Source organism: Periplaneta americana, chromosome 15 (assembly GCF_040183065.1).
Source record: "Periplaneta americana isolate PAMFEO1 chromosome 15, P.americana_PAMFEO1_priV1, whole genome shotgun sequence".
NCBI classification, from domain to species: Eukaryota; Metazoa; Arthropoda; class Insecta; order Blattodea; family Blattidae; genus Periplaneta; species Periplaneta americana.
The window spans coordinates 47,739,102-47,766,720 of NC_091131.1; the positions used below are offsets into that span (position 1 = coordinate 47,739,102).

The 27,619-nt window shown below is 34.6% G+C and overlaps 1 protein-coding gene across 3 annotated transcripts in view; it reads right to left on the minus strand.

Annotated features, from left to right (window-relative positions):
* Window positions 1-722: 722 nt before the first annotated feature.
* LOC138714852 (NIF3-like protein 1) overlaps window positions 723-27,619 on the minus strand; it is a 42,109-nt gene continuing 15,212 nt past the window's right edge. Inside the window, exons 2-8 of one of the 3 annotated variants that reach the window (XM_069847051.1) lie at window positions 26,764-26,898; window positions 14,997-15,538; window positions 14,352-14,460; window positions 10,965-11,142; window positions 8,630-8,762; window positions 6,739-6,877; window positions 723-5,284 (exon numbers count right to left, since the gene is read on the minus strand). In XM_069847051.1, coding sequence (XP_069703152.1) covers window positions 5,013-5,284; window positions 6,739-6,877; window positions 8,630-8,762; window positions 10,965-11,142; window positions 14,352-14,460; window positions 14,997-15,485 — 1,320 coding nt within the window. In that variant the 5' untranslated portion in view covers window positions 15,486-15,538; window positions 26,764-26,898 and the 3' untranslated portion in view covers window positions 723-5,012. Of the gene's footprint in view, window positions 5,285-6,738; window positions 6,878-8,629; window positions 8,763-10,964; window positions 11,143-14,351; window positions 14,461-14,996; window positions 15,539-18,253; window positions 18,533-26,763; window positions 26,899-27,619 lie in introns of those variants that run through there. The other 2 variants (XM_069847053.1, XM_069847052.1) reach the window with 2 other exon arrangements.

The following is a 27,619-nucleotide window of genomic DNA, read 5'->3' on the forward strand; positions in this document are numbered from 1 at the left end:
TTTAATCTTTGACACAAAGAAATAAAAAATAATAAAACTTCGTCTCTATTCACCTCCTGCGTCCCTATTCACCCCATTTTACGGTATTAATAAATTTTAATAATCTAATGAAGGTATTGGTCTTTTAAACCAAAAATCTTAATCAACACCTATGGTTTTAATCATTAATGTCCACGTGCATACGTCAGTTAGTGTAACCACCGGTTATAATTGCCACCTAACCCATGGTTAAGCATTTTTATGCTGCATCGACCTTGGTTAGGACTTAAATTGCAGGTTAACCATGGTAAACTCTAACCGGCCATATTTGAGAGGTTAAAGGAGATAACCAGTGATTAGTAGGCCAAGTAAAACAAAATGGCAGCCAGATCATCTTAATCCAGAACAGTACAACTTAAATAACCTGCTTTCTTCTAGCAAGAAGTTGGCCTGGGTAGCATAGTCGGTATAGCATTGACCTTCTGTGCTCGAGGTTGCGGGTTCGATCCCAGTCTAGGTCAATGGCATTTAAGCGTGCTTAAATGCGACAGGCTTATGTTAGTAGATTTAATGGCATGTAAAAGAACTCCTGTGGGACAAAATTCTGGCACACCGACGACGCTGATAAAACCTCGGCAGTTGCGAGCGTTATTAAATAAACCATAATTTCAATTTTTTTTCTAGCAAGAATCTATCAGTTAATAGAGGAAGCTGATAAAGAAAGGAAATAACACAAATCTCAGTTATGTTCAGTGCCAATATCATCTATTCAGAAAAACATATACATATTCAAATTATGTAATAGTGCATCCATTAATTGAGTAAACCACTCCAAAAACACAGTAACAAACAGTTATCCTTACAAAATAAATGTATTTCATTAATACTAAAGAAATATTCCTCTTATGATTATGAACTGGATGGAGATTTTCTGCACTTAGCAATTCATTCCTCTTATTCTTCTCAACCCTACGTAATATACGAGAGTGAGTCTGTATATAAAATTATTATCAATTTCCTATCATCTGACAATCACACATTGCTTTTGAAGAAAATGAACAAATTTAGAACTAATTCCGAACAAAGAATGATAACACAAATATTTTTAATTTCAAGGAGTAGGGAAAGCAGCATTCACTAGCACACGATTCATTAGCCATTTATGCATCACTTAGATGTAAACAAAAATATGCAAGATTAAGCAAAAGCTTAAAGAAGATTTAGCACAATAAAACATGAACACAAACTGAGCTAAATGCAACATTAATTAAATAGTGAAATTGAATCAGAAATGTTCTGAAACAAGTTTTATAATGTTTGTGCAGAGCGGGAAGGAAGAAGGGTGGGTACAAGTAAACTTTTGCTGAGCACAAGACTCGTTCACTGAAACTCCTTCCTCCTCACTGGTGCTGCCCATGAAACAGACAAGTATAGAATATAATAAGAATACAACCACTAATTATGTACTGCAACTTCAAACTTCTAATTTCATTATTACCTCATGGAAAGTTGCTTACTATAGTCACGACGCTGTTATTCCCGGCGTGACTCCTCCTCTTTGCTTACGTCTTAGGAAATGAAGGTAGGTAGTATCGTTCGCCATTTTTGTTCTTTCGTTGCCGAGCTACCATACGAGGAATCTATTTGCCACACCGTTAAACATTATCATGTCTTAGCTCCTATGATAATAAATCAAACGCACTGTAATTTAGCAAATAATTGAGCGGCAAATAACGTCTTCGTGTGCTTTCTGCGAAAGACAACGAAAGAGCCAAAATGGTGGGCGATTATATTAAGTATTTATCGAGCCTTAGGAAATGGATGACGTCTTCCTCAGCGAATCACAAGACACACATGTTTAAATGTAGCCGACCTGCAACGCGACTGGCTGCTGGAAATTAGAGCGACGGGACTATACTGCCAAAGAGATGAAATAAGTTTCAGCAGTTATTTCAACAATACTGAATGGTATCTGTGGAAAAGTTATAACACCACAACATCATAACATTGAAATATAAGTTTGTCTCAAAATGAATAGCAAAGATTTTTTTTCAGGTGTCTCACACAGTCTTCTTTATAAGTTGTCATTCTACAGCAATGCTTTCTTTGTCAGTCTAGATTAGAAAAATTTTCTCTGATTTTCACTTTATTATGGTCTCTAATTCTCAATTACTTTTGTTATACTTAATATGATTCATATAAAATCATTTTTTTGAGTTTCAATGTGTACACTACTCTTTCATTTGTATCCTGCAGAAGTAGTGTAAGAAATTTTATTTTACTGTATTTGCATTCTTTTTGTAATTTACTTCCTGAGGTCCTGGACATCTCATCAATTGAAAAGTGTTTGTTTCGTTATTATTATGTCGAGTCTGAAGTCTGAACTGTACATATTTTCCTCAAAGTATAGTATTTTAACTATTATAATGTAGAACCTGGATGTTCAGGCTTTTGTAACACCTAAAATAGACAGTCAAAAAAAAAAAAAAAAACAATTAAAAACATTTAAGAAAAGACATAATAGGTAGGCAAAAAAGGCACTTAAGAACGTGGAAAAGGCACTATAAGTTAAAAAAAAGCACAATATATTTTATCAGTTAATTTATATGATATTCATCACAGAAAAATAACGTTCTACATCAAAATAATGTAACTGGAACATGTTTGGAGCAAGGTAGTTTGCATTTTATTTAACAGGCCGATGAATCCAAGGCAGCGGCCTGAATAACACATGTTCATGTCCTGCATAGATCACATGTATCATTAACAAAAGCATCAATACTATAGCAACAGTGTACCGATATTTATTTGCCGCAAAATAAAACAAATATTACACAACATTAACAAACAGTGTTACATAATATGAAAAAAATATTTATCTTTCTAAAAAGAACCATGACTATCTCTGCATTCAATATAGTTAAACGGATAATACTTTACACATTCAAATCCAAGTTATGTGCATTAGTTTTGAATTGGCAACATTACATTAACATTTGGCGCGGAACTTTAACTTGTGTTTTCGTGCAAGTCTGCGGTTGATGGTTCCCTTCCTAACGTCTCCAACAACCCTGCCATCTAGCGAAATTTCTGCATTACTGTGCCCTAGCGGACAGAATATTAACTACTGAGTCAAACCGAATTCGGCTCAAAGTCTGCCATAAGAAACGTATATAAACTAGAATCATTAGCCTTTTGTACAGTGTTATATGGGCGTAAGCAGTGAAACACAGAAGTGGCTCCAAAGTTCGGAAAAACGCTGCAAGAGTGCGTCCTGATCTGTGCACATGCTCGTTCAGATGAAATACGAATAAAAGTGTAGAAATAAACTATTACAACTGCTTTTTAGGATATTATTTTTTGTTTATTTCATTGGCGGTGCCATGGCACACTGGCACTACCCCAAAAGCCGCCCCTGGATATTATACATTTTCACTTTTCAATAATAGTACTTCTTTATCAGGAGCAGCTTCGAGTTGACACACAGTTTTTTCAACAAAAGTCATAGATTCCACAAATGTGCGCCCCCTTTTTTCAAGTTGTGATAATTTCAGCCAACTTAGCATAATGGACTGCTATGAAAAAAGGCACGACAATTACACTACTGAGCAATTTTTTCACGTCATGAACTGGAAGCAGTAGAGGAGATTTTTAGCATATTGGTAATTCTGATTGTACAACATAATGGTTTTCGGAACCCTTGAAACTCATATTTCATTTTGGTGGACCCCTAAAATGTTTTGTATAAAAATAAAATCAGAGAACATGATACAGTTAATCTTACAAGGATAGTTCCGAAAATAAGTTTCGAGAGTCAGTTATGTTCAGGATCTTTATTGAGGGAATCAAATACAATGGCAATAAAGAATAGAATAGAAAGAGACATCTCTTGTTTACTTTTCCACGTAGTTTCCACGAACATTGAAACACTTATCATACCTCTTTATGAGTTTAAAAACCCGTTCTCATAGAATTCCATGTCCTGTGCACAGAGAAATGTGGTAACAGCACAGTTCACTTCGTCATTGCTACTGTAATGGTGTCCAGACACCTCTCCCTTTAAGACTGGAAACAAGTGGAAGTCACCAGGTGCGAGATCGGTACTGTAGGGAGGATGATCCATCCCAATTGAACCTCTCCTCAACAAGCCACATATGGATTTCCATACCACTCATGCCACATGCCCATTCATAGCAGTGGTTTTCCATCCTAACCTCCTCTTTCGTCCAGTTCTGTAACACACGTCTCTCAGCAATTGTGACAGCAGCTCTAATGGTGTGGGCACATACTCCGCAGAAGTTCCTTGCTTCAGTCTACTCCTGTGCATGTGCAGTACGGACGCTTGCGATTACATGACACGCAATGACACACATGAATGTCCCTGAACTGTATACAGTACAATTTTTTCCTGCATACATTACTTCCGAAGATATAAATACGCGAAACTTAATTTCGGAATTACCCTCGTAGTTAAAATACCGTTTGAAAACATACCTTGGTTCTACAGACTACTTTCAAATTATTCACGGATCATAGATTGGCAACTGCTGATATAACCAAACAAGTTCTACAACTGTGAGATAGTCAACATTAAACTTGCACATAAGAAGAATAAATTTAAGGCAATTAATATTCTGTTGATTGCTACAATAACTTAAATTGGCCCTACCACTTTTAAATACCTCGAAACACATTTAAATCTATAAAACTTTGACATTATGTGAACCCAGTAATAAAAGGCAATTTGCCAAACATCCAGATTCTAATTATATTATTATAAAAAAACAAAATGAGATGCAGAAGAAGCGGAATGACAAAGAAGATTTTCTCTTTCCTGATCCTGTTGGTAACCTCAGTTGACAAGTATATACACAAACATTAAGGCTGCTAATACTTCTAATGACGTTACTCCAATAACAGTATTTCTTTTCAGGCTGCCTTCACAGCAAAACAACATTGATAAGATCATAATTTTTAAAAAGAAAGCAACATTAAGAAAGCACATGTCTGTGACATTTTCTGCTTGTTTTAGTTTATATTATTTTAAGTGGATCTCTGTCAACTTTAGACGTCACAACTTCGACATTTCCACCAAGAAGTTCTGTGGCTAGCTGCTTAGCAAAGATTTTCAGGAAGCCTCTCTCTGTATTGCTGTGGTCACAAAGGATCACATGGGTCCCTTTATGAACTGCGTCTAGGACATCATGATGAGACATTTCTCCAGTTAAGTACAGATCAGCTTTCACATTCCTCAAAACTGATGCTCCAGCTCCTGCACAAAGAGCAATGGTCGATACGGAAGAATCTGTAACAATAAAATAAATAAAATGACGTCATATGACTTGAGATATAATATTTCGTCCATCAAAGGCTAGTGTAGTTTCAATAGATTGTGAATAGACACATTTGCAGTTTTAATGGAAATGCTGGCATGCAGAGATATCTGAACACAAGCAGTTCCTGACCATAACAATCACTAAATTGAAAGACCAAACTTGGCTGACAAGCCTGATCTCACTCTAGGTGTCTTTGACATCGTTCATTTGTCCGTAGTCGTGATCATTACAAAGACAATATTGTATGTGGTTGGCCATCACCACTTAATTACCACTACACATTGATGTAAGATTAATTCGTGGATGCGCAGACAAAAGGGGATAAGTCACCAAAACTAAGTTTTGAAATAACTGCAAAAAACACTTTGACGAAATATGTAGGATTGCTGAAACAATTTTTTAACTCCATACTTACAATTCTCTTTCATCTATAATTCCAAAACTATCAATCTTCTTAATGTATCCAGCTGTTTGCTGACAACATAAAGTCCACTATAGTCCACTGTAGTCTATTCAGTTGTTGTTTTTCATGAGAAATGAGGGGTATTTTGAGCGGTGTTCATTATAGATGCCTGTTGCTAGTAGCCAGAGGTGGGGTGTAGTCAATATAACTGCAGGGCTGTGTCTTCTGCAACTGGTACTGATGATTTTAATTTACTTCTTTTGTGGTTTGTGGATGGACAGTATAGAAGAATGTGTTCAGATTTTCATCATGATTATTACACCACAGACAAGTAGGATTATCAGAAATGTGAAATCGGTGTAGGTACAATTGAGTGACAATGTGACCTGTTCTGGCTCTTGTTAAAAATATTTGAACATGTCTGGGCAAGTTTTTGTACATTTCCAGGTCATTTGGTTTCTTTTGTGCAGACTGTAAAATTTTTCCTTTGTCAGAAGAGAGCCAATTGTTGATCCATAGATTTGTAAAATGAGACTTTACTGAAGCAAAAGCATTGGATAGAGATATCACTTGAAGAGGTCTTGGTTGCAAATATGTTGCCTGTTTTGCAATATTATTGACTCTCTCGTTTCCAGGTATACCACAGTGACTAGGTATCCATTGAAATGTTATTTCCTTTTGGAATTCTTTTAGTTTACTTAGTTGTTTCTGAATTGGAATAATTCTATGTGCATACAGGTTTGATACATATTTAATTATATTCCAAAACTATGATTTAGCACATTCTACACAATGTTCTTCTCACATTTCTCTATCTAAATGTTGATTTAACTCAATTTTGGCTGAAAGGTAACTTATCCCCTTTTGTCTGTGCACCCACGAATTGTATTATATTGCCTGGCATCTGATGTCAAGCTATGCTTAGCAGAGCCAGAAATTGTAAGTTCAATAAATTTTATAATAATAAAATATTTATTTACCACACTGTGGATGTAAGAAGCATTCAGTAGTTATACTTACCAATATTCCTGTGCCTTGCCAATGCCAGCCTTATATGTTGTAGTTTAATATGCTTCTTCACAAGTTCTACAACATGAATTACTTTCAGAGGTTTATCTAAGTAGCATAATCGACCCAAACCAACACCCGGCAGTGGGTACTGCAAAAAAAAATACAATTTTAGTAATAAGTTCACTCTTTCATGGTCTGAAACGAACATCAATAAAATATTTCACATTTTTGAAAGAATACTTCAATTAATATATCTGAAGGTATAATAAAAATAAATAAATCCTACAATATTAAGTGTCCTCAGCTAACTTTTGTTGGAGAATGCTGGGAAATGGTCAGTCAGCAGTTGTTGCTGCTTGCATGCATGTATCCAGCTGATACTTGACTATACTCTCTGTACCTGTTTGTCCTGCTAATGGAAAGCTTAGAAGCCAGAACAGTTGCAAAGAATGACCTAGTGAGGAAATAACGAAATATGTGTGGAAATGGCTGCACATCCATAAATGGCTGGTCGCTGGGGTACTGATAATTTTGGAGACTATTTAAAAAAATTATTACAGTTCGAATGTCTTGTGTTATGTAATGTTCACAAATAAATATTAAGTCTGGATCCCTTACCATTACTCATTCTATTAGTCTCTGATGCTTAACCTAAAAATTGTATATCACAGTATGATAAAATAAATGTTTCAAAAAATTCCTCAGTTTCGTACAATGAATTAGATACTTATAGTTGAGAGTTTTATAACAAAAGTTAGTTCGCTTATTTCTCTATGGATGTTGATAATATGGAAACATAAATTAAATGTAAACAAACTGAAAACATATATGTGAGGCTGCCTGGAAAACCCCACCTTAAGTCGGTAGACATAATTTTTCAGTAAAGCAAAATAAAGTGAATCAGGACAAAAAGTCGATTTTGAGATCTGTTAAATTACTTCATGAACTACAAATAAAATACAGCTCCAAGGCTGCCAACAATGTCGAAACATGTTATATTAGCGTTCAATTTTGTAAGTTCAACTTTAAATGTTGTTGTTGTTTTCTAATGCCAGGCATTTGACAATAAAGTCATTTGACCTCTTGCACTCCAATATTTTTCAAAGATATTATCATGACCAGCCACAGAAGCACAGATTTTGAGGTGTTCCGAATCCATTTCTTGGTTTGAGTTGCACAATGGGCAGTTAGGGGACTGATATATTCCAATTCTATGCAGGTGTTTGGCCAAACAATCATGGCCTGTTGCCAATCTAAATGCAGCTACAGACGATTTTCGTGGTAAATCGGGAATTAACTGTGGATTTTGATGCAGAGAGTTCCATTTTTTCCCTTTAAATGTAATTTATTCAAAATGCCTAGTTTAAAGATAAAGTTTTCGGAATTCAATAAAAAAATGCAATTTTTGTCGTAGAAATGTAATTTGTTTGTTTAAAATGTTCAGCATTTTCTCATCTTTCCAATACAGTAAAAAACAGAAAATTGATATTTCACGACTTAAGGTGGGGTTTCACAGGCAGCCTCACATATAGAGATTGCATAGAGAATAAAATGGAAGTAAGAAACAGGTAAAAAGCAAATTGAAGGTACTTGAAACCTCATGTTTTTCGTTCATTTACTAATTATACTTTGCTTCCATTCTCAGTCACTGGTCAGTCATACACATTTATTAAATTTGTAATGGCTATATCAAGTAGGATACTTATTCCCTCCCACCCTACTTTTATTATCTGAAAACAGTAGATTCATTAGCTTATATTAATTTATATCATATAAAATCTCACGTCTCGAATGTTGAATATTAACAATAAAAAAGATCCAATCTCAATCTCTTCTTGATAATACACTTTGACTTCCCACTGATCTAGAGTGCAATTTAAGTCATAATTTTAATACTTACATCTTCATATTTCAAGATCTTGAAAGTCTCATTGTCTGTACCACGAACATGTGTGTGGAAAATACTAGATAACCGTGGAATAGATGACTTCGAACAGGGAATAGTCATCTTCATATTTCCGCCTGCTGCAGAGCTGATACAAAGAAAACAATTCTCAAATGTTAAACAACACAAGTGACAGCTCAAAACATATCGAGCAGTGAATGTAATAACTCTGACTTTTGAGTGCAGAAGCATGTAGAGTAATGTACTAAAATAGATATATATGGCGAAAATATAGAACAAGTACATATTTGGATGCAAAAAAAAAAAAAATCGAAAATATATTTGAAAACTTTAGAAATTTGAATGCCTTACTTATAGAAGGAATTATATTTTCAAACGTTTTTATTTTTTTATGCTGAAAATGAATTACCACAAGCTGTAACTGGAGAATCAAAGATACAGGATTGCCAAGTGTCAGTTTTTAAATCTGACATCAGCGTTTTCTAAAGTTCTGTCAGCTTGTCAGCATGTGGTACCGATTTGTCGCTTTTTTTCACAAGTGCTGCGCCAGGCTAACAAACAATTCCCATACTTCCGATATTGAGGAAGTGTGGAATAATCTTTAAAAAGAACTGAACTGTACTTGCAGCCCGAAGTATGACAAGTTATGCAAAGATGTACACCTTGTTGTGACATTACTTATTACACGGAAATGCAACAGAAGAGAGTTTTTAGTTTAATCAGACAAAATGAAACTCAATTTCGTTCGTCAATGAAGATAGACAGAACTCTCTCTTCCATTGGTTGCAAATTAAACTATGATGGTAAGTGACATGAACGAGTGTTTCATTGAAAATATCGATGGTGTTGAACATCAACCTCATATATTAAAATAGTCAATTTTAAAGGAGAGCGAAAAAAACATGTTAATATCTTGGTAACGAATAAATACTTGACGTAAGAGGATATTTAAATCTCTTCTTGTAAAGTCTGTATTCATGCTTTGATATAAGATGTGTTTGCAAAAGATTCGGGAACATTTTTTTTATAGGTATCAAGTGAAATCTCATATTGTTCATTTTTTTTGACACAAGAGATTACTGTTCAACAGCATCGATATTTTAATCAAGCCAGATTTGTCACTGAAGAGTATTATAAAAGTAATTCATAGTAATCTGGCTATATTTGTTGTATGTTTCACATTTTCAGTGCTGAATAGTTTATTATTGTATTGAGGGGTATAGAAACAGAACGTACCAAATACAATTTTTCACAATTTGAATTAAAAGTTGTTTCGTAAAGGTGGAAACAAACACTACCAAATGATGCAGCTATGATTTTCATTCTTAATCATTTGCATGCAGTATTGATAGTGAAAAAAGTGACATAGTTACAAAATGTACCAAACCATTTGCATGCAGGATTAATAGTGAAAAAAATGACATAGTTACAAAATGTACCATATGCATTGAAAATCTCTCCTAATGTAGAAACGAAACATACCATTTGCATTTGCATTATGCAACATTTACATGTTTCAAGTCTGAACAGGTTCTTCCTTAGTTGGAACTAAGTTTCTGAGCTAGCTAGTGATTCAAAATGTGAAATGAATCCTATCTGATGGAGGGCTAGACATTCCGGACCATGACATGGGCCAGGTGTAATTTTTTCAGTTAAAGAAAATTCAAAGTTATTTTGACTGCATGTCCTATGTAATCGGTTAGAGATAAAAATTGTTCAGAGTTTTTATATAATGTTTTATACTGCAAAATCAAATAAATTTGAATTCCAAAGTATGTAATTTCAATGTTTTGGTATCAAAATGTACTAAGTGCAAATTTAAATTAAAAGTATGAGTATTTCTGTAAACAAATTATTTTCAAAAGTAACGAAATTTAATTTATATCACTAAAATCTATTAACATGGAAAAAAAACCAAATTAAAAATATGTAAACACAAAGTAGTAGAACGTTTTTGCATTTTCCCGAAAAACACGATTCTAAACCCCTCATGTATGGTAATGCATTTATAATTTTTCTTATGAAAATAATAATTTGTGGTATCAGCTTCTTTTTTGGTTTTCTCCTATTTTTGAACACAATTTCTAGCTTATTTCAGAATTTTAACTTGGCAGCCCTGAATAATATGATTAATAATTCATCGTTGTTATGATACAAGACTTTCGAGTATTAAATGATTGTATATTTATCGAAATCTAATCAGGTATTAATCAATTTTCTTAAATATCGTTACGTTAGTAACAAAACTGTCACTTCTAAAAATTTAATGAATTTAAAATTAATATTTTCCCATCATTTCCTCATTAAATTACACACGAAGCAAACTCACATATCACCAAGCAACTCCACATTGTCTTCTGTGACCTTCTCAACATCAATCTGAATTTGCTGTAGAACCAATCCAGCTCTCACAGGATCAACAATAGGACTAGAAATTTCCACTTGATATTGTTTCGACTTAGATTCATTTGCATAACTCTGAGTTAGAGGTTTTGATGATTTTATTTCTAGAACAAAATAAGTATACATTATACAGAAATATATTTTATCCACCTAGGAGTCCTGAGCCTAATCTGAATAAAATCAATTCAGACACTATGATCAAAACCTGCCATTCTGAAATACAATCTGATAATGCCTACCATAGAAGAGGGTAAAGTCGATCAAAATTTTGCAATTTTTTAATGATATTGAGGTTATGCAATGGAGCGAAGTTCCTCAGAAAATAGCATTTTGTCATCATATCCTTCACTTATAAAGACACATTACAAGAATTGTATTACAATCTATAAAAAACTGTTTTTTTTTATTTACTTGTGATCGAAGTTACCTGCTTAAATAGGGTAAAGTCGATCACCATTGAATTTTTAGTTTAAGATCGATTTTAAAATATTGCGGAGTAAAGTCGATCACTGTTTATGTTTTTAAAAAACAAATTAAGTGTATTACATATATTTTATTTGTTATAAGGGGTGTAAAAAACAATAATAATCTTCAATATATGTCTATAGCATTATATAGTTCATCTTTGTTACTGTGATCATACTATTCGATACAATTAGGCCTATAGGTCTCCACTGTACAATCGTGACTATGATTGCCAACTTATAAAACATAAAAACACATTTTAATACTTCACATACCAACAAACAAAGATCTAAGAATTCAAAATTTACATTGAAATACCACCCTTCAATTATAATCTAAAATGCAATTCAATATTGCTTAGGTTTATATCAGATGTTATTTGAAATCTTCCCCTCCTCATGTCACTTTAGAAACGTTGTTCCCATAGTCAGGTACAGAGGGGTGTACAAAATATGTTCCTTTGGCAGTGCTTCTCTTATGCAAGAAATTCACCATTTTTCGTCTTCCTCTTTCCCCACTATCCCATCAATATAAACTATACTATGACACTTTTCTATTTATAAGTGTTAGTTGGAGGTATTTCGGTGTACAATTTATTCTTCCTGCTGATTCTATCTGTTTCGAGTAGGTCGATGTCATGATCGACTTAACCCTACAAAGGTACAAGTTTTCTTAAAATAATAAGTTTCAATACTAACATCTACGAACTGCAAAATTATTATTTCAGGATACAATCTCAATGAAAAGTACTTACATATACTTACTGTTTCCTTTCACTACTGACTATAATTTAGAGTTTGTAAGACTTTTTCATTTAAGAGAAAAAGTTGAAAATAACAATTTTCACTTCAATGGTAATTACACAGTGTTCCCATTGTTGGCATTCGCAGGCTTTTTGTTGTTCCTCTCGCTTACATTTACAATGTAAGGCAATGAAGTCAGCATAACAAAATTTTAACAAGTAACTGAGAAAATATATAATTTTCAATAAAAATCGCAAATGATCGATTTTACACCCACTGATTGACTTTACCCACTTCTACGGTAGCCAGCGGTCGTTCAGGCAACATCGCCGCTAACACATTACTATTTCTTCTCGTAATACAGATGTAAGGGGTCAACGAACTCAGGTCTGTCTCTCTACCTCCCTCTCTGGCTACGACATTGCAATCTGCTCGCATCATTCAGTGGCTTGAAATCAATGGTTTTTAAATTAAATTTACATGAAAACCGTCCATGCTATTGAAATATGTAAGAGATAAATTATTCCTCATTAGATTTTCTATCGATATTGATAAAAATTACGATCCTACTCGCGATAGTTACTGAATAGGAGGGTGTTAAACATTTGGGAAAAAAAACTTTTTTTTTCCTGAGAAAACTATGAACTTTCTACCAATATGGTATTACACTTTTTCGTTACATACAACATAAGCTATGTCCTCTGAAAATCTGAATGGTTATTTCACTTCCATATTGTAAATTTACAATAATTCTGCTGCAGATTAATCACCACCATCCCTCCGTATTACGCCATATCTCTTGTTACAACTTCACTCTATTTTTAACAGTCTTTGTAGACTCTTGTACTATATTATGATACTGATGTTTGAAAAAATCTCGTAATATTTTCTCAAACTGTACACTTTCAAAACTGATCTTTCTGCTTTTGCTGTCCATATTTTACATTGCTGGTACACAATAATGATCACAAATCATAAATAATTACTGACATGATAAATGCACACAAACAACCCTCTTAAAACATTAGAGTGTACAATAGCAAATGAATTTGGTAACAGCTGACAGTAGAGGTCACTGAGTACACACATTTGTAAAGTCACTGTATGTATAATATATCGAGTGTGTGTAAAAGTTACGTCCGATTTTGGATGCAAGAAGTATTATTTATTTATTTGTTTGTTTCAACACCATTGCTACCTGAAACGAATCGTAACCATAACCACAATAATTCTATTCACACTCAACTACAGCTTCACGAAATAATAACAATAACACTAATACTACTAATCCTTGTGCACTGGGCATGCTTCCATGAATAGAAATCGGGCATAACTTTGTACATGTCTGGTATTATTATATGAATTCAGAAGGAGCATAGCAATATATTATTATTATTATTATTATTATTATTATTATTAGACAATTTTACTTTTTACTTATTGTTTAACCAGCCTAGAAGGATAGGTTTCAAGGTGAGGATTCAGATTGAGATCCGTGAATTCGTAACCTTAGGTTTAGTCATTATAACACTAGTCGATGGGTCCAAGATTCGAGGTTTCAAACCTGGTTGAGAGCAATGGATTTTGAAGGATGATAACATTCTTAGTATGGCTTTCTCCAGCACAGAAGTAAGCTGGAGGCCATGTAGTAGATTTATGGCATGTAAAAGAACTATCCCTGATAGAGGGATCAAGCAAAATCTATCTGCCATTTCTCGCCCATGCTGAATTTCGACAATGAATAATGTCTGCAGTTGGAAGCACTATTAAATAAAATACTACAAAGGAGGAGAGTTCGGCCGGCACCGTGAATCGGGTCTTGGCATAGCTCAGATGAAAAGAACACTCAGTGTGCAAAGCTGAGGGGCCCTGGGTTCGATTCTCGGTACCGGAACGAATTTTTCTCCAATAACAGGTAAAATACTTACCACTATTTCAATCAGTAATTATTAAATTAATTTCTTCTGATATTTATTTACAGTGATAGTGTATTATAATACAAACGAATATGTTATAACTGCAGCTTTGAAGAGCTGTAACACATATTATATTAAGAATATTTAAAAAATGAGCTAATGTAAAAATTTAAGAAGAATCTGACATACCAAATGCACTTGCGAGCCAATCATTGACACCTCCTGTAATAGCATCAAAACTGGTGTGGGGTGAATAAACTGCTATTTTATTTTCCAAACAGGTCGCAATTATACGTTCCTGAAAATAAGAATTGAATAAAAATAGAAAATAAAATGTTGAATTAAAATATATATACAACAAAGCAAGCACTCCACATCTATGCTCTAATAATGGTAAGTATGATAACAATGTAACGAGCTAAACTCTTAAGAAAGCTAATCACAAATTAGTCAAAGAACAAATGCGGGACTTCATTACTTAAAGCAGAAAGAAGGAAATTTAACAATAAAACGAGGAGGGGGAAACATGTCCTGCCAAATTTGAACATCTGACAATTCTAGCTGACGTACATGAGGCTTCAAAAACCTCACATCCACAATAATAATTCTAATCAAAATAGAAATGATTCACTGATGCAGGTGCACATAAATTTCAAGATTTAAACACCTAATTTGTGACATGTTCTGCCTTTGTAATTTGACAAAATGGGTAGTTTTAATTTTCAAGTACAGATTCGTTATGACTCATACTCTATTGATGATTAGGTTTTACATGCACCTGAACAAGCGTCAATAAGATGAAACTGAGACAGTTTCACGTAGCTACTACTTTACCTTCCAAGATCTTCCTGTAATTGACTTCAGTGGAGCAAATATTGGCGGGTGGTAAGAAATGATCATATCAGCACAAATTTCCACAGCCTCAGCCATCACATCTTCTGTCAAGTCATTGGTAAGTAGGATCAGCTTAACCTTCTTCTTGCTGATTGGTTCAACCAAAAGTCCTACATTATCCCAGGACTCAGCCAAAGATCTTGGAGCAAATTTATCTAATTTTGCCACCACGTCCTTCAATGGAAGACCACTAATTTCTGTATTTGCCATCTCTGGGCATTCACTTACTGTACAAAACTTGCGAAGCTTGTCAGAGTGCTTACAAGTTGAATATGTGAATGGTTTAGTTATTAAGTTGCAAATACCCCTAATGGCATATGGATAAGTATATTCAAGTTTCCTTTCCTTAGTCCATATATTTGCTAATAACTTGAATGAAACAGACAAGTGCTTTTGTGACAAAGTATTTAAAAATGGCGATAAAAGCATTTGTCAATCTAAAGCGGCTGGGTAAATTTTTCACTCCTCCATTTCTTCAAGATCTGAAAAGAGACACAAATGAATTGTACAACATAGTTGGTTAGATGACTGACTGTTTATATGTCCATACGTAGTTGATTAAGATCTTGAACTTCACTAATCTGGCATAGTAAAGAACTTAATTTCTGAGGTACAGAAGAAATTCACGATCCCTTGTTAAAAAGATTGCAGATGAGGTTGAAGATCAGTACAGCTAACTTTTGCTGTGAGCGAGAAATGGCTGGGAAAGTTTGCTGTACCCTATGTCTTTCATTCATGGACATTGGACAAGGTTCTTTTATATATATAATACATTTCCCAGCTTCAGTTCCTTTTCAAAGGATTCTAGTGGATTTATTTCAGGCAACAAGGATGGTAATGATTTGGCTATGAAGGAATGTATTGAATTTGTAACTTTATTACCAAATAGATACAATACTTCTGAAAGACTAAACGGTCTAGCAAAAGAATAACATGCTCACTTAATGGAAGTCTGGGGTTAAATAATCGAGATTAACTGGAAATTTTTTTCAATGGCTACAGCAAAAAAAGATAAATATAACCAGAAATAAGGCAAATATTCGTATATCAAAATTATTTCTTTAGAATTAAATTTTTAATTTATTCACATCATCATCGAAATATTATATAGGCCTATTCATCATATTTGAGAAATATGAAATACAAGAAATAAATAAATGGAGAGTGAATAATATAATTTAAGTGACTGTTGCGCTTATGATAAATATGGGCAATAATTAAAGTTATTATTATTATTATTATTACTGTTACTACGAGGGGAAAAGGAACTGGACAACCTACTCCATTATCTCCTGGCCTAGTTGCCTCATAAATGGTGTCTTCTTAGTATCATTGTGAAGTTCAGACCTATCTTCGGACAGTTGACTAAACAACAACTGTTACTACTACTACTACTACTACTACTACTACTACTACTACTACTACTACTACTACTACTGTACTTCAACCAGGAGAAAGTCTCAGGGGAATGAGATGCAGCGGGGCAATGCTGTGAATGAATGCTGACAGCATAAGATGTGATAAGGTCACACACGTGGGTACACGCATATCCATTGGCTAACTCTCAAAGCACAAACGATAACACTGATACACACATATTTATACTACCCTAGTTACAAAATTAGATCACGGTTAATTTCCATACAGAAAATAACATATGCAGGAGAGCACATGTTTTTTATACTGACGTTACAACAGTTATATTATCTATCTACTTCGCTCCAATAGATGACGCAATAGCAAGCACATTCCTTTCACGGTTAATCTCCTGGTTGGAGAACAGTATTACTAGGTACTACTACTACTACTATTATTTCATATTTGGTTGTTGGGAATTATAACTGTAACACGTTCAAACAGCCTACATGTTTCTAGGTAAAAATACTTATGTCATTATTGTTTCCTGCTGTTTTATTTTTCAGAAGCTTCCTGAAATTTTGAGATTGCCTCTAAGACAAAAAATGCCAGATAATGTAAATAATTAAGGTTATTAATCTTTCCTTATCTTTAACAGTAGAGAATAGATATATGTGCAAAACCAAGTCCTGAAATATGCATTCAAATTAGCACAAAAATGTATTGAAACATCCACTATAAATATGCAATTATAATTTGCATATTCAAAATACGACAGACACTATGCCAATCAACTTACTCCATTCCTTGCTGTTGAGAATCAAAGTCATCTCAACAGATTTTCTTCAGTGAAATTTTAAGTCTGTCACTGAAGAAGGTGTAATGCAATGAAAATGTTGTTTCTCTAACACAAAACTTTGTTAAGTATTCATATATTAAAGAAACGAAAAAGAGTAAGATTGCCAAATTTATATAAACCTGAAGTCGAAGACCATGGCTGTCGGAAGAAAAATAAAGAAGGTAAACTTCCGAATATTAAATGATGCAGTGGAGCAAGTGAACAGCTTCAAATAATTGAGGTGTTCTATAAGCAGTAACATGAGCTGCGGCCAGGAAGTCAAAAGGAGGATAGCAATGGCAAAGAAGCTTTTAATAGGAAAAACAGCATCTTCCGTGGATCCCTGGAAAAAGAACTAAGGAAGAGACTAGTGAAGTGCTTTGTGTGGTGTGACATTATGGAGAAAAAACAATGGACATTACGACGAACTGAAGAGAAGTGAATAGAAGCATTTGAAATGTGGATGTGAATATGGAGAAGAATGGAGCATGTGAAATGGACAGACAGAATAAGAAATGAAGCTGTGTTGGAAAGAGTATGTGAAGAAAGAATAATGCTGAAATGATCAGGAAGAGAAAAATGAATTGGTTGGGCCACTGGCTGAGAAGAAAACTGCTTACTGAAGGATGCACTGGAAGGAATGGTGAACGGGAGAAGAGTTCGGGGCAGAAGAAGACATCAGATGATAGACGACATTAAGATATGTGGATCATATGCAGTGACTAAGAGGAAGACAGAAAATAGGAAAAATTGGAGAATGCTGAGTTTGCAGTGAAAGGCCTGGTCTGGGGTAGAACTCTTACGTACATTTGTATGCACACTTAATGTATGTGAAATGACAGACCAATGAATAATATCATTTTCACTTTTGCGTACATTCCAAAAATGTTATATGCAATAAATATGAATTTTGTATATATAACCGGACTTTATTTATTTTCTCCTTTATATTTCTGACATGTGACAAATGCTAAATAATCCAATATAAGTAAGTTTTACATACCTTAATGATATGCCTGAAAAATTCATCTTAACACAGAGACGTACACTGACACTCTGATACATTTAATCACAAATACTGTCACATAACTACATACATGTATTATGACAATGTACGAACTGTATGGTTTGTTGAACTTGTAAATTAAGTACCTTCTGAAAAAGTTATACTTCCCATTAAGTGCAGTGAAGGCCAGACCAATTAACTATTTTAAATAACAACACCATTCCACTGTATGTGTATAAAAGGAAATGAGAGAAACTGCAGTGTGCTTGCGAACTAAATAGTTAAATACATGTTACATTTATGCACAGAAAGTAAGAGTAGACCTATACTACGTGCATAAACGTGAGTTTCAATATATTTACTGATAAGCTATCTCACTTATAGGGCACTGCATTCATAAAAATGCCAACTGACCACGTGATGTCATATATTTTTGTTTAAATAAGTGACTGTTATAGTAGCTGTGCTGGGTGGACATGAGTCACTCACTGATATCCATCTACACAAGTAACTTACAGCTATACCAATATTTATTTCTTTATACTATTGCCATTTAGTCCATAAAAAAAAATTAAAAATAAGGATTTTCTTAAATTAGTGAAGGAAATGGAAGGGATTCTCAAACGAATTCTTATTGTACTCCTTTCCACAACAGTGACATGTGAACAAGCATGTAACAATGTGAAATGGTTTTTAATAATGTCACATTAAATCAATTAAGTACTCATACTTTACAGATAACGTCGATTTAAATTATGTAAAACAATATTAGGCCTATATGAAATTTGTGTTAATGGAACACATTTTTATATTCCCCGAAATACATTCCATATGTAACAGTTATGGTGGATTAAGAACTGGAACACATTTAATCTGCCATGACGTGAACAAAGATTGATTAATTAAATAAATAAATAAATAAATACCGTAAATAAAATATTCCCTGTAATGAATAATGAGGGAATTACATAACTTATCTGTAAATCTTTTTGTAACTATGATGTAAGCATACTTCAAAAGCTATTTAACAATAATTATTCAATAACTGCTTACTTTATTTCGAATTATTCATTACTAATTTATTAAAAAATTGCTTCTTCATAATGCACAATAAGATTAAAAATAAATTATATTTATTTTATTTATAGTTGCTTTAACAGCTATGGTCATATTGCGACTTTACTATGGATGCTATTTTGTCTGAAGTTCGGCATTTTCTCTAATCCAAAGACATCTGACGCCCTGACCTAGGGTGCTCTCTCACCATTACGACAACCATCATGCCGGCTGGATACTTACACCCCAATTGGAACAATGACATCTATTGCAACAACTGAACATTTAAATCCCCAACTGAACCACCATCTATATCTGGGCCGACATTTCAACTATCACTTGATGCTATCTCGTGTACAATGTTTGGATTACTAAAATACTATTTTTTCAAGGTTATGAGTCTGTTTTTCGTGGAAAGACACTTGTCTTTATTACTGGAAATATATGGTATAATTTATTGGGAAAAATACGAAAAAAACCTCAATCAGGTTGGTCAGCTCTCGAGTTTGAACCTGGAACCTCCAAAATACGAGCCTCAAGTGCAAGCACCTGAGCTACCAAGCCCAGTTATATTTCTTTACAAAACAAGTTCGGAGTAGAAGAAAAAAATTCCTCATTAATGTATTCAGGGATTTTCCTCTTAATTACTATTTTACTTGTAATTTCTAAAACCTGAATATTATACTGTTTGTTACACAAAAAATAGATAAAGGTACAATGCACGTGTGAGTGTAGTTTCTTATGAAGTTATGTATCACACAAAATGGGCAACACTTCCAGCAGTTACTGTGAAGAGAGCGAATACTGAATGTTGTTGGTATAACATAGGCCTAAGTTTTAATACAGCAGAGTGCTCTAAGTTCACACATGCAAGCAGCAGCAATAGCAGTGGGGAAGGAAGGGAACCTGCTGCTGGTCGGCCAACATTAACACAAGGAACTTTCACTAGGATTCACTGTAGTTGTGTTTCGTCTTGTTCTTCCAACACTTCCATTAAGTTTTAAAAATAAGCTAAAACAATCCTCCATGAACAACATTTAATAACTGTTTCTTATTTGGATATCTACAACAGTCTTAAGCAAGTAGCGGAGGAAGACAGTCAGGTGAAATAACGTGTAGCACAGGCATTGACCTGTGAAGTTGGGGAATAAAAGTTCCTAATAATGAAATGGTGAAACAAGACATAATGGTGATGAAGGCGGGCATGGCAGAGATGAAGAAGATGGAAGAATTACAGCACGAAAACGAAATTTTAAAAAGTAAATGGGAACATTTTGATCAGGAGAAAAAACCTGTTATTTTTCGGGATAAGAGAAGAAGAGAGGGAGCAGAGTGTAAATACATAATACATCTGAGAAGATAATGGAAGTGTGTGTTGGGAGTGTTTTGGTATGGACATGAGTGACGGGCAAGTAGTGGAAGCTTTTAGAGTGGGAATGAAGTGAAACCAAAATTTTGAATATGTTACGCCAATATTAGTTCAATTTAAGTGCGAAATTACGAAAAAGAGAATCTTGAGGAATAGAAGACTGTTAGGGAACACAATGATTAGAGTTGACAACGACTGGAGTTATAAAGTGAGAAGCAGAAGAAGGGGTTTAATTCCTTTCCTAAAATCAGCACGTGGAATGGACATTTCGCGAGACTGATTAAGGATAAAATCAAAATAAATAACTTGGTATTCAGTGTGAAGGAGTGCCTGGATAGCATTAAGGACTCAGAAATAAGAGCAAAAGCAAAGGAGAGTAACAGAAAAATCTTGAAAGAGAAAATCCAAAGCATTGTATCGAAGAGAAAAAAATGTTATGTTTTATTTAACAACGCTTGCAACTGCAGAGGTTATATCAGCGTCGCCAGATGTGCCGGATTTTTGTCCCGCAGGAGTTCTTTTACATGCCAGTAAATCTACTGACATGAGCCTGTCGCATTTAAGCACACTTAAATGCCATCAACCTGGCCCGGGATTGAACCCGCAACCTTGGACATAGAAGGCCAGCGCTATACCAACTTGCCAACCAGGTCGACTCGAAGAGAATCATGAGTGACACGAGCACAAGCAAGATGTTGGAATGCGAAGAGTTATGCACCAATTCAGGAAGGCCAATGGTTGGCAGTAGACTTGACACAGTGTCAGCCAGCATCAATGACGGCAGATAGCGAGAAAGTGTACGTGGAATCAAGTGAATAAGCTAGTGATGTCAAGTTATTGTTGTTTAGTCAACTGTTCGAAGACAGGTCTGAACCTCACAAGTGATATCCAAGAAGGCATCACCTATGAGGCATAGGCCAGGAGATAATGGGGTAGGGTGGCCAGTTCCTTTCCTTGCATACATCGCCAACTAGCTACATATTACACTAGTCAGACTTCAGATGCATACAAACAATTGTCCTTCCTCTTGACACATATTGTCAAGTGAGATTACTGCCTGATAATAGATATCGTCGCTTTGGTAGTGAATGGTTCTATTCCACAGTGAGCAAGTTTCGAGATAAAGCGATTTGAAATTTTTGTGCAATCAGAAAAACTACATTATTTAACATTGTGGGAGTAAATGGAAATTCAAATGGATTTTATGTTCTCATACAATTAAGAAGAATACTATACTATGTTTCATTTAATTAAAATATATTAATTTCAAACTTATATATTATAATGTGGCTTTGAACCTTTCACCATATTTAGGAATGAGAAATTAACTAACTTAAAGTGATGAAAGGACATAACCCAAATCTGATAATATGAAACAAAAATATTGTAGATAATGCTAGACACGTGTATTTTATTTAAAAAAATTATCGATTACGGAAAAATCAGTATATTAATCCTTTCTGGCCACAATTTTTATTTGCAGGACAAGACTAAAAACCATTCTAAGTAATTATTCAAGGGATCCTCAACCTCATTTATGGCCTAATATTAAATTAATGTCAAATATCTTCAGGTAGTATAAAATGTTTGCAAATTAAAAATTTACACTGATATTATAGGCCTAGATACTATACTTTTTAAATTAGGATAAACTGTTTTTGAAAAAATGATGTACACAGGCGTGAAAGGGTTAATACTATATTGAACAAATGATACAAAGCATTAATTATATATAAGTCATCTGATAATGTTGCTGTAGTAGACGTTGCATCCTTCGGTATTAAGGATTAATAAAATGAATGATATGGTTTTGGGATGCTATTCCTTTTCTCAATTGGCAAGATTCTGAGTAGAGTATGCTGATATCACTCGTAAGAAAATCTGTTTCTCTTCGTTTAGGTATCTTTTTCACTGTGATGGTCCGAAATTTCAGGTCACTCAATCTTTCTTTGAAAAATATGCGGGTTGAATTTCCTTTTCTGTATTGCAACCATTTTACCTTCAATCAGTTTAGGGTACCTCCATCCTCATAGTACTTGTTCTTATTAGTTATCAGTCGAGCAGAAAAGGTCTTAAAATCAAAGAAATCAGCAAAGTCCATTTCAACTACCCTACAGAAAAGGTTTTGTGTTTTGGCTGTTCGGGCAATAGTATACTATCTATCTGGGGTAAAAATATCAATCTTGTCTTCTCTACTTTCAATGGCAAAATAGACACTATTACATTCCATTCCAGAATGACCAGAATCCATAAATTTTTGGTTAATCACGTTAACAGTTAACATCGTAACAGCATGCAGAAACATAGCCACATTTATACGGTTACAATTTTGTCCTGATGCTGTACCCGAATAGTCACTTCTTGTACTGCTGGATGAACATTTCTTAAAGTTTCCCAAAGACACGTTGCTATTTCTGAAGACCTTTTTGATCCAACACCTTCATGCCACATAAAATTTACAGCCTCAGAGTTACCCAAATTATATGTAGTGAAATTAAAAGTTTTCAATATCTGTTTGTAATATTATTTTCCAATATTCAACACTGGTGTGACAAGCATTTTTTACATATACATTGTGAAACAGGAAAATGAATTTTCAGATTTAGCTCTTCTCTTACTAGCTTCTTTATATTCACTTGCTTCTTGTTTTCTAGCCACACGCAGATCCATTTTTACCTTAAGCGCTTGTTTCCCTGCCTCATCTTTGTTATTAAAAAAATCACATTAATCCTTTTTCGGCCTGTGAAAACCATAATTAAATTCAGTGGTGAATTTCTTTATAACTGGCCTGCACACTATTCTCTATAGACACTGTATAGCCTGTTTTCTGATAAGCCAGAAGCAAGTTACTTCATTTTAGTAGAACTTCGGCAGTAATGTGAAGATAATACTGGTAGCGCCTTTATATTAGGCCTATGAGACCTTAGTATGTTTTTCGCACTCTCTGTTTCCTTGTGTGGTAGGGATTTCTTGCCTCTACTGTTCTGGTATTTGTAATTTCTTTTGAACATTACGTTTCCATTTTGTCGGATTTCGTTTCCTTTTCTTAGTTAAATTGCTGTCCTCTGTTGTCTTGATTTCTCTCGCTTATCTGATTTTTCCTCAACTTGTTCTGTTATCTTCTGTCCATCAGTGTGTGCTGGTAATTGTAAATTATCCTCAGAAGTTGTCTCTTTATCCTCCCCTTTGGATAGTATGTCCAATCATTGTCACTAATATCTCCAAATAATTCATCACTACTGTATTCAAAGTCTGAATTTATGTCAGTTTTACTAGAAGTTGATTTTGATGACTCAGTACACAAAAATTAATTAAACACTGCTACCACAAGTTCAAATTCCTAAGCTCCCAGAAATTAAAAATAAAATAATTTAAGCATTTTATGTCGTTTAAATCTCTTCACAATTCACAACTTTTCCGAGCATTCCTGTTCAAATGAAATCGTGAATGGATGTAAGACACTTGCAGGTGGATTAAGACCCTTCACAACCATACAAACATTCGAGATTTTTTCCTTCCAATGGAACTGTGAATGGATGTAAGAGACTTAAGCCTATTCACAACTCGGTAATTTGTGGTATAGGACTTTTCACAAAATTCAAATATCTCTTCATTTTTTAAACTAATTGCATATTACCTTTAACTAATGTAAAATTTAGAGTTCTTAGCCTCCATAAATGGTTTTAAGTCAAAAATCAAAATTTTGTGGGTTAGGACCCTTCACCACCAAAGTGATGATATACGTAACAGCCAGAATCCGAGGGTGCTCATTTAAAGGGGGTTAAGTCAAATTGTAAGGTACGTAAACTTCTCTCCTTTGGTACTGAACAAAACCCCTTTGTCACAAAATACAGTGTACTGTAACTGCATCATGGATGGAAGAATGATTTAATCCCTTTAACACAAGAAAAAAGTAATTGTGGAGAGTTCAAATCTGTAGTTATCCCAGTTTAGCAAAATCATACCTCTTTACACTAGCACCCGCAATTATCTCAATCAGAGGATTGATGTCAGGTAAATGTACATAATCAGAGTGTGATGTCTTATTAACTAGATACTATACATAAACTCTCATCAGCAAATCACTACAATCTGCCACTGCTTCAGTTCTTTCTTGAAATCGTCTCCCACCCTACATACGTTACCTGTGTATTGCAGAATGCATCTTTGAATCTCTCCAGCTTATCGTTTTGAGCATGTCTGCTTTAATTCATTCACAGTTTCCTGTCCATGGGCAGGTTCTTCACTGCAAATCCACCATTCTCCAAATATTCCCTCTTTTCCGTCTTCCACCTAGTCTCTGCACACTGGCCATGTATCTTACCTGTATCTTCTTCTGACCCAGACTTTTTTCTCGTTCACTATTCCTTCCAATCCAGCCTTCAATAGGCAGTTTGTTCTTAGCTAGTGACCAAGCTTATGATAAATTGTAAAATAAAATAAAGATATAAAAGCTTTCGGAAATCTTTACAACTTTTGACATTACAGGATGATTCATTATCAACTCTTATTGAATTTAGAAAGAATTTTTGTTCAATGCTGCACATATTAGCATACGATTTTATGCCATTTGCCCTCTGTGCCTCTGTCTAATTTTTGGCAATTATAATTAAGAATCCTCTTCTGAGGTTCAGGCACTCATTAGGTCGGATTCTGTTCACCATGTATGGTAGGATGACATGAGGTCGGATGGATTAAGATGGTGGTAATAACAGTTGCATAACTTATTTACTTACAAATGGCTTTTAAGGAACCCGAAGGTCCATTGCCGCCCTCACATAAGCCCGCCAGCGGTCCCTATTCTGTGCAAGATTAATCCAGTCTCTATCATCATACCCCACCTCCCTCAAATCCATTTTAATATTATCCTCCCATCTACGTCTCGGCCTCCATAAAGGTCTTTTTCCCTCCGGTCTCCCAACTAACACTCTATATGCATTTCTGGATTCGCCCATACGTGCTACATGCCCTGCCCATCTCAAATGTCTGGATTTAATGTTCCTAATTATGTCAGGTGAAGAATACAATGCGTGCAGTTCTGTGTTGTGCAACTTTCTCCATTCTCCTGTAACTTCATCCCGCTTAGCCCCAAATATTTTCCTCAGCACCTTATTCTCAAACACCCTTAACCTATGTTCCTCTCTCAGAGTGAGAGTCCAAGTTTCACAACCATACAGAACAACCGGTAATATAACTGTTTTATAAATTCTAACTTTCAGATTTTTGGACAGCAGACTGGATGATAAGAGCTTCTCAACCAAATAATAACACGCATTTCCCACATTTATTCTGCGTTTAATTTCCTCCCGAGTGTCATTTATATTTGTTATTGTTGCTCCAAGATATTTGAATTTTTCCACCTCTTCGAAGGATAAATCTCCAATTTTTATATTTCCATTTCATACAATATTCTGGTCACGAGACATAATCATATACTTTGTCTTTTCGGGATTTACTTCCAAATCGATCGCTTTACTTGCTTCAAGTAAAATTTCCGTGTTTTCCCTAATCGTTTGTGTATTTTCTCCTAACATATTCACGTCATCCGCATAGACAAGAAGCTGATGTAACCCGTTCAATTCCAAACCCTGCCTGTTAGCTAATTAAAATGAATATGTTATAACAAAGAGGCAAACTACAGTGTAAACATCAGACAGTTGTACATTACTTTGATCCAATATGAAGTTGTTTTTCACTCTTAAGTTTCTATTATTCAGGAGGTAACTTCACGATTCCTTTAAATATAATTACTCTGAAACTATACTTTTTATGGACAAATTATTACAGCACGTATTTTAAATCTTTATACAACATTCTTGACGAAACATCCCACAAATTCAATAATTGCTGTCCATGGAAATGCATTAAAATTATTTAATAAAATTTACAATATTTAAGGAATGCTGTCTACAAAGGAATACTATATTTCCTTACTTCTCTCACATCAAGAATTCATACTTAAGAAAGAAAATAAGTTTCCTTTTACTCCTTTATAATGCAACACTAATATACAAGGGCGATCCCAAAAGTAACGCACAAACTTAGTTCATTGCAACACATTTTATTTTTTCAATTCACTTACATCAAGATCGTTCAAAATAGTCCCCTTGGAGTGTTATAACTGCTTCCCAACACTGCAGTAGCTTTTGGATCCTACTGCTTAATTCTCCTTTGAAGTTTAGGTCACAGAAGTGTTGGTCACAGCTGTATTCAGGTCCTGTAACATTGCGAAAAGTTGACCCCAAAGTGGATTTTTCATTTTCGGGAAAAGATAATAGTCAGGTGAATTCATGTCCGGACTGTAGATGGCTGAGGGAGCGTTTACCACTTGTAATAGGTCATACGACATTCATTGGCTTGGTGATTTGAGCCTTGCATTATCATAGACAAGCAGCAAGCCAAACTACAACAGCTGTAGTCTGTTCTGGCTGGTCCATAGCTGTAGAGTAACGGTTAGCGCGTCTGGCCGCGAAACCAGGTGGCCCGGGTTCGAATCCCGGTCATGGCAAGTACCTGGTTGAGGTTTTTTTCTGGAGTTTTCCCTCAACCCATTAAGAGCAAATGTTGGGTAACTTTTGGTGCTGGACCCCAGACTCATTTCACCTGCATTATCACCTTCATCTCATTCAGATGCTAAATAGCCTAAGATGTTGATACAGCGTCATAAAATAACCTACTTAAAAAAATGTTCTGGCGAATTTTTGGGCGCAGTTTCTTATGGGCTATGTCTGCACATATCATCCGTCTGTCTTCTTCCAAAACATTGACAACAATTATCTCTGTAGTGAAGTCTGATGATGATTTCAGTCTTCCAATGTGTTGGTCGTCTTCTGTAGCAATGTGGCCTTCACAGACATGTCGAGATCATCGGGAAATGGTACTAGGCTATTGTAGTTACTATACACGTCTCTCGAAGCAATTCATAAATTTTCGGCTGC